The sequence below is a fragment of the Clarias gariepinus genome, chromosome 15, assembly GCF_024256425.1.
Source record: "Clarias gariepinus isolate MV-2021 ecotype Netherlands chromosome 15, CGAR_prim_01v2, whole genome shotgun sequence".
Lineage (NCBI taxonomy): Eukaryota > Metazoa > Chordata > Actinopteri > Siluriformes > Clariidae > Clarias > Clarias gariepinus.
This window is the reverse complement of record NC_071114.1, coordinates 2870227-2888013: the sequence shown is the minus strand read 5'-3', so window position 1 is coordinate 2888013 and position 17787 is coordinate 2870227. Positions and strand designations below refer to the sequence as shown.

Here is a 17787-nt window from a genome sequence, read left to right as displayed (position 1 = left end):
TTTCCGACACTGTGATGAACCTCATGGTAACATTGTGGCTTCGCAGCTTCAAAAGACTTCGAAAGGTGCCAGAACTTATTTACAACCCGCAGGTCTACCATACGCCCCGTGTACTGTATATTTCATAATTCGATCCGTGGTCTCCTGTGGTCGGTCCTACGCAGCTGTAGCCGTGCCGTGTCACATGACGGCGATGAGTTAGTAGTTACATTAGTCCTAAACACACTGTAGGTTTGTGAGATAGCGACGCTGAGACCTGAGTCACCTCGTTAGAGGGATAATAAACCGTGTGCCCTTTACAGCAGATTCCGGAAGCATCCGAGGGAGTACGAGGCATTAACTCAGGTGGGAAGAGAAGAGCTGAACAGCGGAGGATGCTGGCAGGGACACGTGCAGAATCCCCTCCAGACATCATCAAAGAGAAGCCGATGGCAAACCGCTCGAACGCGTCACGTGGGATGAAGGAGCGCTCGCAGAATAATGAAAACGCTGCCTTTTGATGCCGAACAGCTGGATGATCACGCCGTCCTGCCAGACGCTTCAGACCGAGCTCACGCAGATACGAACATCAGCTGGGGTCGGCTTATACGTGGAGAGTTTTAGACAAGGCGAGGTTATGACTATAACAACAGGTTTATGTTATACGGCCGGTACAGATGTTCCTCAGGTCTACACCCCCTGGACCACGGCGCTGTGTGAACACGTCTGATATTTAATAGATCATTTGATCAATTTGTGGGGTTCTTTATATACTTTATTGAGGTCCTTTTTGTTATTTCTTTTTTTTAACCTGAGATTTTTTTTTTCCCCTGAAAATCAGTCTTTTTCCCTCCTGCCACAAAAAAAACTCTCAAACGAGCCGGTGTGACATGAATCCAAAATGACTGACAGATGGAACGTGGTGTGATACGACACCCTCACCTCCTGTCAGAGTAAACAGAGAAGGTTTGAGTTCATTCATAGGAAATAAAAGCAGGTCAAAAAAAAAAAGGAAAATCAGTGAGTTGAAATTTTCAGGAAAAAAGGAATCTATTAAAAAAATAGAGCAAATTTTTAATATAAATTTTTTATTCATCTGTTATTAAGGGGTAGTAGAAGCTAGAACACGTCGGGGTACCGAACCCCTCCTGTGAGGAACCATCCTGTCTTCATTCATCATGACGCAGCTTTTCCTGAGTCTAGAAGCCTAACATAGCCAGTCGATGCCAGTGCAGGGGTAATCTCTTGGCAGCTCTCGGGGCAGGGTCTCAGGGTCAGTGCAGATCCTGATGTCACTGTGTGCATGGAAGCACTTCCAGTACTGATCATGCAGTCCGGCTTTTTAGATGTTTACTGTGTAATACGAGTTAATGCCTGTAGCTTACTGAGCTTTCGCCGTTTGGAGTTCTCCTCTGCAGTTCTCTCGCTGCTAAATCCAGAGAGATTTCTGCCACTCCAGCAGTGACGGGCAGATTTCAATGCAGGAGTAGGAATAAAAAAGAAAAAAATCAAAAAGCATCCAGTTGCATAGCAACACACAGAGGCAGCCAGATGTCCAGGTGGATCGATGCTGCGGTGTCAGTCAGGAAGATTCCATAACGAGGAAGAAGTTTAGCTTTTAGATGAAACAGTCCAGTGTGGCAATTAGAAAGGCAGGAGGACGAGGGCAGAAGATAAAAAAGGAAAGTGGCACCTGCATCTTAGTGCTCAGCTGTCTGGCACCCAACGCCCCCCCCCCCCCCCCCCCCCCCCCGCACAGCCTCTCACTCTCTGGAGTGTGTATTTATATCTTAAAGTGGCTTGAATGATTGAAACCTAAACAACAGTACAAGCCACATTGCTCAGTTCCCATGTTTGTGGTCAGATCATGACAGTTCATACTCATAATTACGACTGACTTTTAACAGACTCTCTGAAACTGGGCGTGTCTGCCCCCTGAAGGGGTACTGAAACATGTCATGAGAGTGTGCGAGCGCTTGTTCATTTCGAACAACGGATGTGATTTCAGCGAACATCTGCTCTGGGTTTTGCTCTGCAGGACGACGAGCAGATAGCCGGCCGTGTGTGTCGAGGTCCAGAAGAAGGAAAAAAGCCAGACTAGTTGCTAGCTCTGCTATGAAATCCCTGCTCTGTCGGTGCTGACGGATGACGTCACGCCCTACACACGTGTAGAGGCAAAATCAGATCTGTCTGGGGTTAAAAGTTGGAATTGAGTCACTTCAGGCTGGTTGTGTGAGCACAGCCCGAGCTTCTTATATCACAGCACCAGTTCACGATTTTGATTAAGATTAATTTTCTTTAACCTGATAGTCATGACCACTACAAGGGGACTCATTGAGAAGAGAAAGGCTTTTGCGAGACAGCACCGTCGCCATGCACCTCAAGGTTCAGGTTCAATTCCCATCTCTGTGTGTGTCACAGGTTGCGTGTTCTCCCTGTGTTTGGTTTTCTCCGGGTACTCTGGTTTTCTCCCACAGGTCTAAGACATGCAGATTAGGCTAATTGGTGTTTTTAAATTGCCCATAGTGTGTGAGTGAGTGTATGTGTGTGTGCTCTGTAATGGTTTGGCACCTTGTCCAGTGTGTACCCCGCCTCCTGCCCTAACTCTCCTGGGATAGGCTCCAGGCCCTCGCGACCCTGAATACCGGATAAAGCCACACAGACGATGAGTGAGTGAGTGAGACGTACTGTATAAGCATTTTTATCTACAGACAACGTCACAAAAGCGGCTTTACAGAAATCTGAATATGGGATTAGGTGTAAATCCATTCAGGCGAGCCAGAGGCGACACAGACAAGAAAAAAAACACCTTGAGACAACACGAGGAGGAGAGTTTGAGAAGAAGCAGGCTCAGAAGGAACCCGTGCTCTCATTCATGTCTCACTGTGCAGAACCACAGACTACAGAGAGTCTGTATGGCAGTGCTGGGATCCTGGGATCATCCTGTACATCTTGACTGACCAGGCAGTGCCTTTAGAAATGAGGATGTGTCGGGAAAGCTGGTGTAAATTATTTAAAGCGATGTTTCTGCTGATGTCAGGATTCGAGCTGGAATCATTGCTGCAGGCGTTTATAAGCAATAACCTGATCTCCGTCAGCACCTTGAGTCCCTGGTCAATACTATACACTCTGAACTGAAAAATAAGTCATTTCCTAGTATGCTCTCACACAGACACACACACACACACACACACACACACACACACACACACACAGACACACACACACACACACACACACACACACCTTATTAGTCTCTATGAAGCTGTTCACTTTACCTATACACTGATCAGCCAGAACTTTATGACCACCTGCCTAATATTAAGTAGGTCATTAATTAAGAACATTAATTCACACTGGACAATTCTGAAGGATTACCGAAAGCATTCAGCAAAAAGACGTATTGTGAAACGCATTGTATCATAGGAAATAATGTAAATGCAGATAATCCGCTCCAGCCACCCAAAAATATCACCAATATTACCAATTTCCAACACTATAATCATATTTTTGCCTATAAAAACATTCAAAACATTTAGAAAAGACATTTAAATGAAATAAAATTTGAAATAAATCACTTAACCTTAATTTATGATTCCTCTCGGCACCGGCTGCTTTAAAACCCAAACTGAAAGCGACTCTGTTTTCTTCTTGTTATCGTCCTTGATAACATTCCTGTGCCCCCTGGTGCTACTTCTCCCCTAAATCTTACACAAAATGCAAAAAAATACCATAAATAAAATGAGTAAACTTGCTCCGCTTGACTTTCCACTGACGCAGTTTTGAGCGGCTCCTGGACATACACACGACTCAGCTCGGTTTAGTTCAGTTCGTTCCTATGCTGAAAATGCTTTGTATGCAGAGACAATTTTTTTGCAAAATTTCAGTTTTTACGGCGAACTTTCGCGAGGCGGGGCGCTCATTTGCTGCAGTTCCACTGTATTTAGTTCATATGGGGTTTTTTTTTCCCATTTTTCAGTAACTGAATATATTTCATTTTAGTTGAAATTGGTTTTCATCTGGAGTTTACAGTGGCACTATTTAGTGTAGATGTGTTATTCACAGCGCATTAATAACTTGCACATCCACCCCAGTCTTTGTGTGAATGATTTCCCCGAGTTACTGTGAACTCTCTTTTCCTTCTCACGGTGAGTCAGTCTGACTGCAGGACCTTCAGCGAGAGACAGCCGCAGGAAATGAAACGTCTCCTCACATCCGCCTGTGCAGGGAGACAGGCAGTGCTGTTTACACACACCGTTACATCATTAGATCACAAAACACTACATGGAAATAAGAATAAAACCCGCTGTATATTAGAAACATTCTCTCCTTTCTGTCTCACACCTCACTGAGGTCACACGAGTGAAATGAACTGAACCACCTTAATCCAATTTCTGGTTCTGATTCAGCAGCAGCTTGTTTTCCAGTACTGATTGACAGGAGGCCTGTCTGTAACATTTTACACACACACACACACACGCACACACATGCTGCATGCTATGAAGTTGAGGGATGTATTTTTAGCTGTGTATCGTGCATGCTGTGTATCAGGCCTGAATACCTGCGGGATTTATCTGAGGATGCTACTAGGTTTATTTTAGAGATAAGGATTTTAAACTAAAGTAATTGTTTTTATAACAAATATTCTAGCATAAAAAGACTAATATGAATCCCATTTCTTTATCGTAACTTTATAAATATACAGTAAATAATTCAGGAAAATATAAACAATGGACTATTAATATAATGACATTTAAAGTACAGTATATATTATGTGCATTTATATATTTTTTAAATGTATCCCTTCTCTGGCCCTGTAAAGAAATAATGTGTTATGTTAAAGATAAAGCCAGAGAGATGTTCAGACTGGATGAAAAACTTACGATTGATTGACAGATATGACCTGACCTCCTGGAAGCCCCGCCCCTTTCTCACATCTTACATCACTTTTGTGCTCTAATGATTTTTTTCTCTGCAGTTAAGTACTTTCAGTATGTTGAACTTTAGATTATCTCTTTCTCACACACACACACACACACAAACACACACACACACACAAAGTTGTGAAACTTTAAAACATTTGGAACTTTATTTCCTAGATTTATTTTAATCAGGACTTTTATTGTTCTAGCACTCTGCGGTTGTTTATTTTTTAGTGGATGAGTTTTATTGAAGCTGATTCTTCGATGCTGTGCTGTAAATGAGATCCAGGCCTCCAGCACGTCGTTCCGTCGTATCCGCTCAGACGCATGGCTCCGCTCGTTATCCGGAGCCTCTTCACAGCCGCGTAACAATCATAAAGGACTTTACAGAGTCAACTGTCGAGTATTACATTTCATCATCCGCTTTCTTACAAGGCTGAAATCCCGAGTACAGGCCCGGAGATAGCTGTGAGGCGGGGGACGCCCGAGTCATCTACACTGCTCATGCAAACTCTGGACTGAAATATCAGCAGAAGTTCTTCCTGTAAAGTCGTACGAGCTCTCACTGTGTTCACTGTGTGCTGTTTTCTTAGTGATTCGAGGCCTAATCCAGCAGCGCTACAGTCTGATGATGGAAGATTACCTGGGATAAATGAGAAGATGATGGGTAATGAATTGTGTGTCCTTGATGTTCAGGTCTGAGGCTAAAGAAACAGGATTAGCACCTTCAGTCGGAGCGTCTCATTCAGGAGACATCGATTGTGACTGAATTAACACTGGCTTTGCAGCACTTCGAGCTTCTGATTGAATTCTCACTGGGATGTGGATCAGCCAAGCCCATGTGCTTGTGGACGCACCGTGTTCAAATTGTCATTCATAAATCCTCAGGGGATTGTCTGTGATAAACTATTTGCACCCCAATTACAAGGTTCTTCTATGGGGATGGATTTGGAGGTAAAATGTGTCTTCTCCCCCGTGTCCAGAAGTTTTCTTATGGATCATGAGAACACTACAGGGCTCCTGATACCGTGTCCCAGATACCGAGTGTGTGCTCTCGAACTGCGTTTGGGAAGTTGAACCTCTCGGAATCAGATCATTTCTGAAGTTCCTTTTAATCTAAAATGAAACAACAAACATCAGCATTTAACTTTAGTCGTATGATGTAAAACAAGACTTGTAAGCGTTGCAACTTTTACTGCAGACATTTTTTAAATCAGCGTAAATGGTTGTGACAGCCAGTACTCACAGAATTCTCCCTAGTTTGTACTTTAGATAGCTTGCTTTTGTCATATTCTGGAGGTTTTGAGCGCTCGGCTGGGCGCGGTAGTGGCTCAGTGTGTTGCGGCTCTGGGGTACTCATCGATAGGTCAGTAGTTCAAGCCCCAGCTCCACCACTGTAGGACCCTTGATTAAAACCCTTAAACCCTGCCTGCTCCAGGGGCTCCGTATCATGAAGAACTCTGACCCTGCGCTCTGACGCCAGACTCCTACTCAAGCTGGGATGTGTAAAGAATAAAGATCTTCACTGTGCAGGCATGTAGATGTGTCTCTGGTAACCACAGAGTTTTATATATACAGTATATATATATATATATATATATATATATATATATATATAATTTATCTCTTTATCGCTTCTTTTCCTCCATCTTTACTCACTATTCCTTTTAATTACCTCTAGTAAAGAAAATTTGACGAGACAATAAAAGAACATACGGCGATGTCTATAAACGGCTGAATCACGTATATCAGATACATAAACTATTTTATTTTATTATAGCAGACGACTGTATGTAGTACTAATAAATCTGTAATAGTTAATATCACTTGAAGAGTATAAACCTGCCCAGGCTGCGTCTATGGTTTTATAAAAAGCCTTAAACACAGTCTAAAACCACACGTTCTGATTAACTGGATTAGAACTGCATCTGATTCATACAGGAGATTGGTGGACGTGAGAGGACGTGAAACCGAGTGGATGGTAACCGAGTGCATTGCCAGTTTTACAGACTTGTAATTATAACCAATAATTAATGGCACCTTTCAGCAGGAATATGCAGTAATAACAAATAACAAAGGTTTCCCCGAAAACCTTCAATTAAATATGTCTGAATAATCCCAACATGGAAATTACAGTGTGGTTAAGCTCTTTAAATCACGAACACCTCCTCGTTTCCATTAAAGCCGTTAAAGTAGGCATGCTTTCAGTTTTCCCTTTAATTCAGCAAACAGCATGTCCATGCTACACACGCTGTAAAGAGTTTAACACACCCGGGAGTGCCGTTACAGGGAAATTAATTTATAGTCCTGTGTAATGTTGTAGAACGTCCAGGAGGCACGTTGGTGTCGTATGAATAATTACGCCTCTGTTAGAGCCATTTATTATTATGCTTTAATTATTTTGAACAGATGAACACAGATTTTTTTTTTTAAACACTAAATAGTTTTCACGGTCTTTAGTGTTCTCCTGTCCACTCAGGAAGTTATGCTAGGCTGCTCGTCCTCTCCAGAGCTGCTACACTCACTGTAATGGTTGTTTTATTGGTCTTTAGTGTGACTTTAATTTCAGCTGTAATGACCTCCAAGTCTGTGGCAACAGCCATTCCAAGTGAATGATAATTGCTTACAGCCACTTTTCTCTTGGACTTAATTCCCATCGCAGTGGCTGAACATATTCCCTTTCCCAGATATGTAAGTGCAGGACTTCTCATAACGTACTGCTGAATTATGATGTACGTTTAGTAAGTGGTGTAGTCATGAGATAGGTGTGTGTGTGATCTGACTGAAACTTCCCTCACTTGTTGAGAAGAAGCCGAGAGCAATTAAAGCGTTATCTGGGAATAGTGATGTACAATATAAATGCATTTGTGCTGTCAGTCTATTAATCACAGTCCCTGATTAATCACAATTTAAAAAAATACTCAGATTTACTTGTATTATAAACGTGCAATGTTAAAATAAATAAAAACAGATATAAAGTTTTATAATTAATATCTAGTGATAATTAGAATAGAGGGGGAATGAAGGGAATTAAAATCTAGTGATGATCAGCAAATTATTATTATTATTATTATTATTATTATTATTATTATTATTAATTTTTAGGGTAGACGGGGTAGACAGAGACTGTCATTGAGCAGCAATCCGTATGACGTATATAAATACTATATATAATATAATAATATGCTGAATGGTCTTATTTACTTTTATCCTTTAAAGTCAATTTTTTGGAGAAAAGCTTAGTATAATAAAATGACTAAAAGTAGTCTTTGTGGGTTAAGAATAATTAGTACACAAACACATTTCCAAAACTATAATAGGTTATTTATGAATAAATCATGTATTAATTATTTTATAATAAGTGTACTCTTTTATAGTTATAATAATAATAATTATAATAATAATAATAATTACTACTAGTGCTAGTATTTCTATTGTTATATTTAGGCTATGCATTTAGAATAAGCTTTTATCCAAAAGACTTACAAAAGAGAAGGAAAGCAATTAGTTAAAAGTTAGTCACAAAACACAATGCCAGGTTTATTAAATGTTAATATTAATAATATTAATAATAATAAAATTGATAATAATAATAGTAACATGCTGATTATCACAAATTATCACAAGATTTTAATGCAAATCATTCTTATCAAATCACAGTATTCCCAAAGCTGCTACAGTTAATAACTAGAGAATCACTGTACTGTAAGCATGCAGTTAGGAGAGTTTGATGTATTTCACCTAACAATCCACAATAAAACAATATATAATAAGATTCATTACAGCGGGGAGCTTCCTGTTCTTCTAAAAGGAGTCAGTGTACAAACCTGTGAAAACGGATTGTGAAAGCGTGCGCACTGAATCATGTATTTCTGGGTACGGATTACAAAACCTGAGCGCACGGATGATTGAACTGAGGGAACAGTTAATGAAAGTCGTGGGGACAGATTATTAAACTGAGGGCACAGATTGTTCTTCCTTAGGTGACCTCCGGAGCTCCGTTTGATTATGACAGAGACCGTGACGAGGGTCGAAAACTACCCAGTGCCTTGTGGCTGAAAGGTGTACTGCAGTCAGAAATCCCAACAATGTGATAAACTGTAACTGTATCTAACTCGGTCCGGTTTTATTGTTGACTTTTAACAGAACATGAACATTTTTCACTAAAAATGCGCTACACACACATAAGGGCACTTTTTCCTTTCCTGAAACTAGGTGTCGTCACAGACACTATAATCAGCGTTGGACGCCATAACTCGACTCTTGAAGTCATGATGTAAGGCAGGATAACAGTAACGTGTTTGACCTTTGCCCTTTACATTTTGTTTGTTTCTCTCTGCTCAGATGTAGACGAGTGTTCCACACAGATGCACTACTGTCAGGCCAACACCGTGTGTGTTAATTTACCCGGAGGACATCGATGCGATTGCCTTCCAGGATTCTCCAGAGTGGACGACTTCTCCTGCACAGGTTGGACACACACACACACACACACACACACACACACACACACGAAAATAAACACACAAAGGGAACATTGTATTCTGCTCTACACACACGGCTAAATTCAGCCAATGAAGCCTTTTTTTATTATTTAATGTAGTAAGTGACTAAAATGAAGTGAGAATGAGATACTAAAGCCCAATCCCAATTCTACCCCTTACCCCTTCCCCTACCCCTCGCCCCTTCCCCTTGTCCCTTAAAACGAAGTGGCAAGGGGAAGGGTCAAAATATTTCCCCTAAGAAATGGGACACCACTACAACACTGTTATACGTCATCATACGTATCCGTTCATTTACATGTACACATACAGTATGGCCGTAAGCAAAACAAACAATGCGTTATCAAAAGCTACTGAACTTTCATATTTGTTTGTAGCATGTAGTAAAGTGTATATGACATAAAAATATATTTTTGTGATATTGCGCAATCGGCGCTATCCGCTAGCAAACTTTAGCGGTTTTTTTGCAAACGTTTTTTTACAAAACATCACCATAAACACAAACACAAGACTAAAATTAATATACATATAATAAAAACTTGTCATAAAAATCCTTATTAATGGCAAAAAATCGTTAAATTTACGGGTCTGCTTGCTCGAGTGAGCGGCCATCTTGAAAATTTCGTTAGCCCTTCGTTTGAAGTGAGGTCCCGAAAAATCTTCGTTTCGAGGGCTATCTGGCCCTTCCCCTTAGCCCTACCCCTCCAACCAAAGGAGAAATGAGACACCCCTACCCCTTCACGTGAACGCGCCAAACGGAGGGGTAGGGCTAAGTGTAGGGGTAAGGGGTAGAAATGGGATTCACCTTAAGTGTAACCGAGTCTCACTTGGAGCTGAGATTCTGTAGAGATGCCGTGGCTTTGTTGCTGCACTGGATTTAATTTCTCTACCACCACTGTCCTCAGTCCTGACTTTTTAAAAAGAAGAAAAAGTTGAAGAAGAAGACAAAGTCGGAGAAGTATTTAGTAATAGAGGGGCCAATCACAGTGCTCGGGTTGTAATTTCAGGAAATCACTGTTTCGCCGTAACTGATTGCTCTCTGTTTATCTTCACGTAACTCATTACGTTTTTATCAAAACTGTAATTTTGCAAACCAGCCATTCTGATTGCTCAAGTGCTGTTGTCACAATACTGTTCGATGGAAAGATATCGGGGAAAGAAAGTTCATGCTTTCACTTTGTTGCAATTACACGATGCAGTGCCGTGCTTCATACGCCGCTCATCTCCGTTGTTCTGTATCTGGGACTAACAGTGCCGGATCTGTTCCTGTAACAAAGCTGGAGAGGCTTGTAGAGGGATTTTGTGGAGGAACCCATGCATCCCTTTCTATTCTTGTGCTCATGGATCATTGTGTGTAAATCAGAGCACATGTTCAGGACTGAGAGGGTCGTTGCAGTGTGTCTCCTTCACTCACGTTGGTGTTTTATCTTTTTGAGAGAGATGAAGTCTTAACCATCGTTCAGCCAGAACCACCAGAATTTGGGCTGCTTCGGTTCCTTGCTGTCCAAATACATGTTTGTGATAACATTTGACTTTTTTAAGTCATCCTCAGTTATAACTAAATATCTGAACCTCAGATCCCTTTGGTTAGTTGTTTTAACCATCGTATTGTTAATTAATAATGAGAAGAGCCTGTTCGTTACTACAGACACTCAGAAATGTTACGAGAGACTTTCAGCATGCCGTGTAATAAAGCTGTGCTCCTGCAGCTGTAGTCCATGCTAAGCTGAATGTCACCTTGACTAATTATTCCTGAGCTTTTGTCAGAGCCCTTCATTCCCCCCTCTACAATAATACTTAAGCTGCCAAGGGCAAAGAAGTGAGTGTAAGTCATAAAGAGAGGATCATCTTTTGCAGTGTCTCCCTGAGGTCTCCTGACTCTATGTAGCGCAGCCACATAAAAGGGCATTTTAAACAAACAGGGAAATGGATTAAGGAGCTAATGCGGCTCACCTGTGCTTGTAAATTTGCCCGATCTGGTTTTATTTGTCCCCATTGACTGTGTTGGTCACTCGGTAAGCTCTCGCGAGCATGCGCGATCGCAGCGCGAGGGAACCCGGAAGCGGCGTCGGGTCACGTGTGCCGGTATAAAGCCGGAACCGGCAAGTGGCTCAACACGGAGAGATTTACCCAGCGCGCTGTTTATTTTGAGAGAGAGTTTGGTTGATGATTCTAAAGGAGTACTTTTCCCCGGTTGGATTATTCCTCATAGACACTTACAATTCACCTCTCGTTCCGTTGCTCGAGCTCCCGGATTTGTCATCGATACCGGTGAGGCCGAGCCAATCTCTCCCGTGCATCATTTCACACACTGCAATATCATTAACTCTGGACAATCATACACGCACTCACACACCCGCATACACCATACACATTGTTTCTATTTGTATATATTTTGTATATATTGGTTTTTGGTGCACCTTGTTTGTTTGTTTGTTGGTTTGTTGGGTTTAATACACTTTGTTTTGGTTTATACATAGTTATTGTGTCGCGTCTTTACTTGTCCTGTCTGGATTGCGCAATACCGGAAGTGCAGTTTAAAAACCCGTATTTTGATTCTCGACCCCGTAGCAAAGTAACTAGTGGTTTAATTAAATCCAAGTGTTACATAGTGGTGGCCCGTACGTACGGGGAATCGGTATTTTCATGTATTTTCCGGTTTTGTGTGTCTTGGCAGAACAAAATGGATGCTAACATTGCTAATGCTAATGCTAGTGGTGCCGTGCAGGCCGACCTTGCTGTAGCTAATAATGTGCTGGAGGATGTAGATGATGCATTTGTTACACGCCGTAACCCTACAGCTGAAATAACCTCATTGATTAGTTCACTATATATATCTGACAGACATGATGATGATGATGATGATGATGTGTCTGATATTAATGTTGTGCATACATTGCAAGCTGAACTGAATCAATGCAAGGAGGATATGGGGGCGCTTACTGACAAAGTGAACACGTTGGAGCAGGATTTTAGACAATCCGTAAACAGCAGTCTGAACAGAGAAACCAGTTTTCGGGACGCAGTGGACGCCAGCTTAGAAGGGCTGGAGCGCTACTGCCAAGAGGCCCTGGAGAAACTGGAAAGAGCTGTCACTGACTGTTTTCTGCGACGTGACGTAATCTGGGAAAACCAGATGAAAAAACTACGGCTCACAAGTACGCCCACCATCCAAAGGTTAAAGGCCTACACCCCTGCATCTCCGCAATCTCCTGTTCTACATTCTCCCAGCACGGCGATCACAGCATCTACGGCAAAGGTACAGCACATAAGCAGGCATGAAACATACGACATTCCTCCTTGTGTCCAACCACACGCTTCTGCCCAGCTTACCTCCTCAGTTTCACCCTCTTCTTCTTCCTTTTATGGCCGACCACCCATCCGCCTGGAGTTTCCAGCCTTTGGCGACGCTTCAGAGACGGCGGATGTTCTTAATTTCATCGAACAGTGTGAAAACTATCTGGAGATCAGACCACTGCCCGGCCCAGAACTGTTAGGAACCCTCAGCACGGTGCTACGAGGACCTGCTCTGAGCTGGTGGAAGGCAGAGAAAGGCAAGGTGAAGGACTGGAGGTCTTTTAAACAGGCATTTATGGCGGCTTTCTTACCGGAGGACTACCTCACAGAAGTGGAAGAAAACTTAAGGTCTCTGGTACAGCAGCCCAGTCAACGCCTTAGAGACTTCGCCTATGACTACCGCGCCCTCTGTATGAAGTGGAAGCCTGATATCTCCGAGGAAGAACTAGTGGGGCGAATCCTGAATAACATCAACCCAAGAGTGGCAGGATGTCTAAGAGGAACAGTGAACACCGTGGAACAGCTTGTGAAGATAGGTTCTAGGGTGGAAAAAGACTGCAAGAGCTCCAAAGACTATTGGCAGAAGGTGGACTCCCAGCACAACAAGGAAAAGAGTCATAAGAAGGCAGGTGAGCGAGTTCTTTCAAAACACGCAGCGGGACTCTCCATTGCTCAACCTCTGGCAACTCCTTCGCTTCTCCTGGTTCCAGTAACAGTGCAAGGAAGGAAGGTGAATGCTGTGGTCGATACAGGAAGCTCCTACACGTTGATGAGGGAACATCTATGGAGGCAGCTCTGCGAACAGGAAGTCAGGTGTGATGTTCCTTCTCCTCAGAAGTTTGTGATGGCTGATGGGAAAACACACCAGGCGCAAACCCAGAGAAGGCTGCGTTACAACTGGCACACGATCGACTGTGAGCTAGACACTTACGTCATGAGCAACTCTCACCTGGCTTTCCCTCTGATCGTGGGGCTGGACTTCTTAAAAGCCACAGGAGCCACCTTGGACGTCGCTCGCGGGGAGTACGGGCTGAAAACAAAGGAGGGAGTCACTTATCATCCCTTCATAATGTCCCAACCCCACTCTGCGCCATCTAAGTCTGCTCAATGGAGACACCCTCATCTCCCGGCTACAGCTAACCTGTATCTAGCCTTACCTGTGACTCCTGATGATCTCCTATGTGCGGAGGAAAACTTAAAAAGTGTGACATCATGGGACACCGACAACGAAGAGGAGCTGCGGAAACTAATGGCCGCTTGGCCCCGCACCACCTCCAACATCTTGGGCAAAACAGCATTAGAGAGACACAAAATCACTTTATCTGACGACACCCCCATTTAGATCCAGAGCGTACCGAGTATCACCCTTAAAGAAAAAGATTATAGAAGATCAAGTCGACCTGATGCTGAAGGACAACATCATCGAACCTTCATGTTCGTCATGGTCGTCACCTGTTGTTTTAGTACCTAAACCCGATGGGACTTACCGTTTCTGTGTAGATTTTAGAAAATTGAACAGCAAAACCAAACCTGATGCATATCCAATGCCTTTAATACACGACATCATTGAATCACTGGATGGCGCCTCCTGGTTCTCAACATTGGATCTGCAATCCGGTTACTGGCAGGTGGAGATGGAGAGAGACAGCTGTGAGAAGACCGCCTTCATCACTACCAAAGGTCTGTTTCAATTCCGGTCCATGCCCTACGGACTCAGAAACGCAGCTGCAACGTTCCAACGACTGATGGAGAAAGTCTTGGCAGATCTAAGAGGAAAGTATTGCTTCGTCTATATAGATGACATTATTATTTACTCACAATCACTAGAACAACATAGAATGCATCTCAACGCAGTATTTTCCAGACTCACCCAAGCCAATCTCTCCCTCAACATGAAGAAGTGTCATTTCTTCAAAAGGCGGCTGAAGTTCCTTGGGCATGTCATCTCTGAAGAAGGTGTGCAGCTAGACCCGGAGAAAACAAAGGCGGTGGCAGAATATCCTCCTCCTCAAGACTTAAAATCTCTTCAACGTTTTCTGGGTCTCGCGGGCTGGTATCACAAGTTCATTCCCCACTTCGCAGACATAACAGCTCCATTAAATAATTTAAAAAGGAAGGGAGTAAAATGGGAGTGGACCGAAGAATGCCAGAACAGCATGGATGTCATCAAACACGCACTTCAAAACCCACCAGTACTAATACAACCGAACCTAAATCTGCCATTCCAATTGCACACCGACGCCAGCGAAGTGGGCCTGGGAGCCATCCTCACCCAAACTGCAGCAGAAGGAGAACGAGCAGTAGCTTACGCCTCACGAATGTTGAGAGGAGCTGAGCAAAATTACTCCACATCAGAAAAGGAGTGTTTGGCCGTGGTCTGGGCGGTAGAAAAATGGAGGCACTATCTAGAAGGTCGTGCTTTCGAGGTCTTTACCGACCATGCCGCCCTGTCATGGGCCTTCAACTGCCCGAAAACCAGCTCGCGTCTCACCCGATGGACGTTACGCCTACAACAGTTCGTTTTTACAGTACATCATAGAAAAGGCTGCTTAAATCTGGGACCAGATGCGCTATCCCGGGCGCCCCCGCCGTTAGAAGTGGGCACCGCTCCATGTCTCGCCATCACAACCTCTAAATGTTCATCCGACTTACCAAACGACCTGTGTGAGATAACTCAAGCCCAACATGAGGACCCCACCATCACGAAGCTGCTCTCTAAAGACCAGCCACGAAGAACAAGCGAGCAGAGGGTCTCTTTCGAACATCACCAAGGGGCGTTATATCGCCGGGTACCGGTAAGACACGGAGAAAAATTTCAACTAGTTGTCCCCCAGTCATTAATAAAAAACTTTTTACACTACTATCATGACAATCCCTTGGGAGGACACCTGGGGCAACTAAAAACCCTGCTGAGGTTACTAGATGTGGCATGGTGGCCCACGGTGCGGAAAGACGTCTGGCACTATGTGAGAACTTGCAGTGTGTGTCAACAGTATAAAACAGAAAACACTAGACCTAGTGGGCTACTACAGAGCACGGAGGTTCCAGAGCCAGGACACACCGTGGGATTGGACATCATGGGTCCTTTTCCCCGAAGTAAAAGGCAAAATGAATATCTGCTGGTGGTGGTAGATTATTTCACCAAATGGGTGGAGATGTTTCCCCTCAGGGATGTAAAGACGCCAAAACTGGTGAAGGTTCTAAGAGAGGAGATCTTTACTAGATGGGGAGTCCCCAAATATCTAGTTTCCGATCGAGGTCCCCAGTTTACGTCTCAGCTCTTGGCACACCTCTGCCAAACCTGGGGGAGCGTCCAAAAGCTAACTACGAGCTACCACCCACAAACGAACCTGACGGAACGAGTTAACCGAACTCTGAAGACAATGATCGCTTCATACGTCGGGGACCATCACCAAAACTGGGACCAATGGTTACCAGAGCTCAGATTCGCCATCAATACAGCCCAACAGGAAACTACTGGAAAGACACCTGCAGAACTCACACTGGGTCGGCAACTAAAAGGGCCACTCGAAAGGCTCATGAATCACCCTCCAACACCGGATCACACAGCCTACTCATTACTAGACCGACAACAACTTATCATGGAGGAGGTGAGACAAAGAGTAAAACAACAACAGTCCAAACAAGCTAGATACTACAATGCCCGGAGAAAAGATGCGCACTTTAAACCGGGAGATCTAATTTGGATAAAAACTCACCCACTCTCCTCCGCAGCGAAAAGATTTTCTGCCAAGCTAGCGCCCAAGTGGGAGGGACCAGCAGAAATAAAAACCAAAAAAGGACCAATCAACTACACAGTGTCTTGGGGCAATCCACAAAAAACTGATACAGTGAACGTGGTTAATCTAAAGCGCTTTTACGGACGTTCTCCTCAGACGCCGGAGGCTTGGGGGGGGGGTCTATGTAGCGCAGCCACATAAAAGGGCATTTTAAACAAACAGGGAAATGGATTAAGGAGCTAATGCGGCTCACCTGTGCTTGTAAATTTGCCCGATCTGGTTTTATTTGTCCCCATTGACTGTGTTGGTCACTCGGTAAGCTCTCGCGAGCATGCGCGATCGCAGCGCGAGGGAACCCGGAAGCGGCGTCGGGTCACGTGTGCCGGTATAAAGCCGGAACCGGCAAGTGGCTCAACACGGAGAGATTTACCCAGCGCGCTGTTTATTTTGAGAGAGAGTTTGTTTGATGATTCTAAAGGAGTACTTTTCCCCGGTTGGATTATTCCTCATAGACACTTACAATTCACCTCTCGTTCCGTTGCTCGAGCTCCCGGATTTGTCATCGATACCGGTGAGGCCGAGCCAATCTCTCCCGTGCATCATTTCACACACTGCAATATCATTAACTCTGGACAATCATACACGCACTCACACACCCGCATACACCATACACATTGTTTCTATTTGTATATATTTTGTATATATTGGTTTTGGTGCACCTTGTTTGTTTGTTTGTTGGTTTGTTGGGTTTAATACACTTTGTTTTGGTTTATACATAGTTATTGTGTCGCGTCTTTACTTGTCCTGTCTGGATTGCGCAATACCGGAAGTGCAGTTTAAAAACCCGTATTTTGATTCTCGACCCCGTAGCAAAGTAACTAGTGGTTTAATTAAATCCAAGTGTTACAACTGACGGAGACGGTGTTACTGAGAGAATCACCAGCTCTTATAGAAACTGGAGAACTTCATCTGTTTGCATGTTTAATTTTCTTTTGATAACTAGAATTATTCAACAGTTAGTTCCGACCGAGTAATCTGATAATAGACTAATAGACATTAACAGCACTGGGAGGACGTTTAACTGTATGCATCGCTTGGTGTCCCAGACACAATGTCTCCTCAGTAATCACTTCTACAGTAAGTCTCCCTAATCCCCTTTGAACCGCCTGTGTCCGTCTGTTCGCGGCTAACGCCAGCTACAAAGCTACCTAACTTCTAACACGAGGCTGAATCCCAAATCCCTCTCTAACCCCTAATCAAGGGCACTTGGTGTGTGGTACAAGGGATTGAACACCCTACTGTACATAGTGCACTAGCTTTCTATTTTAGGGTATTTGGGATTCGACC

General features: G+C 43.5%; 1 protein-coding gene across 3 annotated transcripts in view; it reads left to right on the top strand.

Annotated features, from left to right (window-relative positions):
• Window positions 1-17787, top strand: part of LOC128543324 (protein kinase C-binding protein NELL1-like) — a 209475-nt gene that overhangs the window by 126810 nt on the left and 64878 nt on the right. For all 3 annotated transcript variants that reach the window (XM_053513714.1, XM_053513713.1, XM_053513715.1), the window contains one exon: window positions 9246-9371. In XM_053513714.1, the coding sequence (XP_053369689.1) occupies window positions 9246-9371 (126 nt within the window). The remainder of the gene's footprint in view (window positions 1-9245; window positions 9372-17787) is intronic.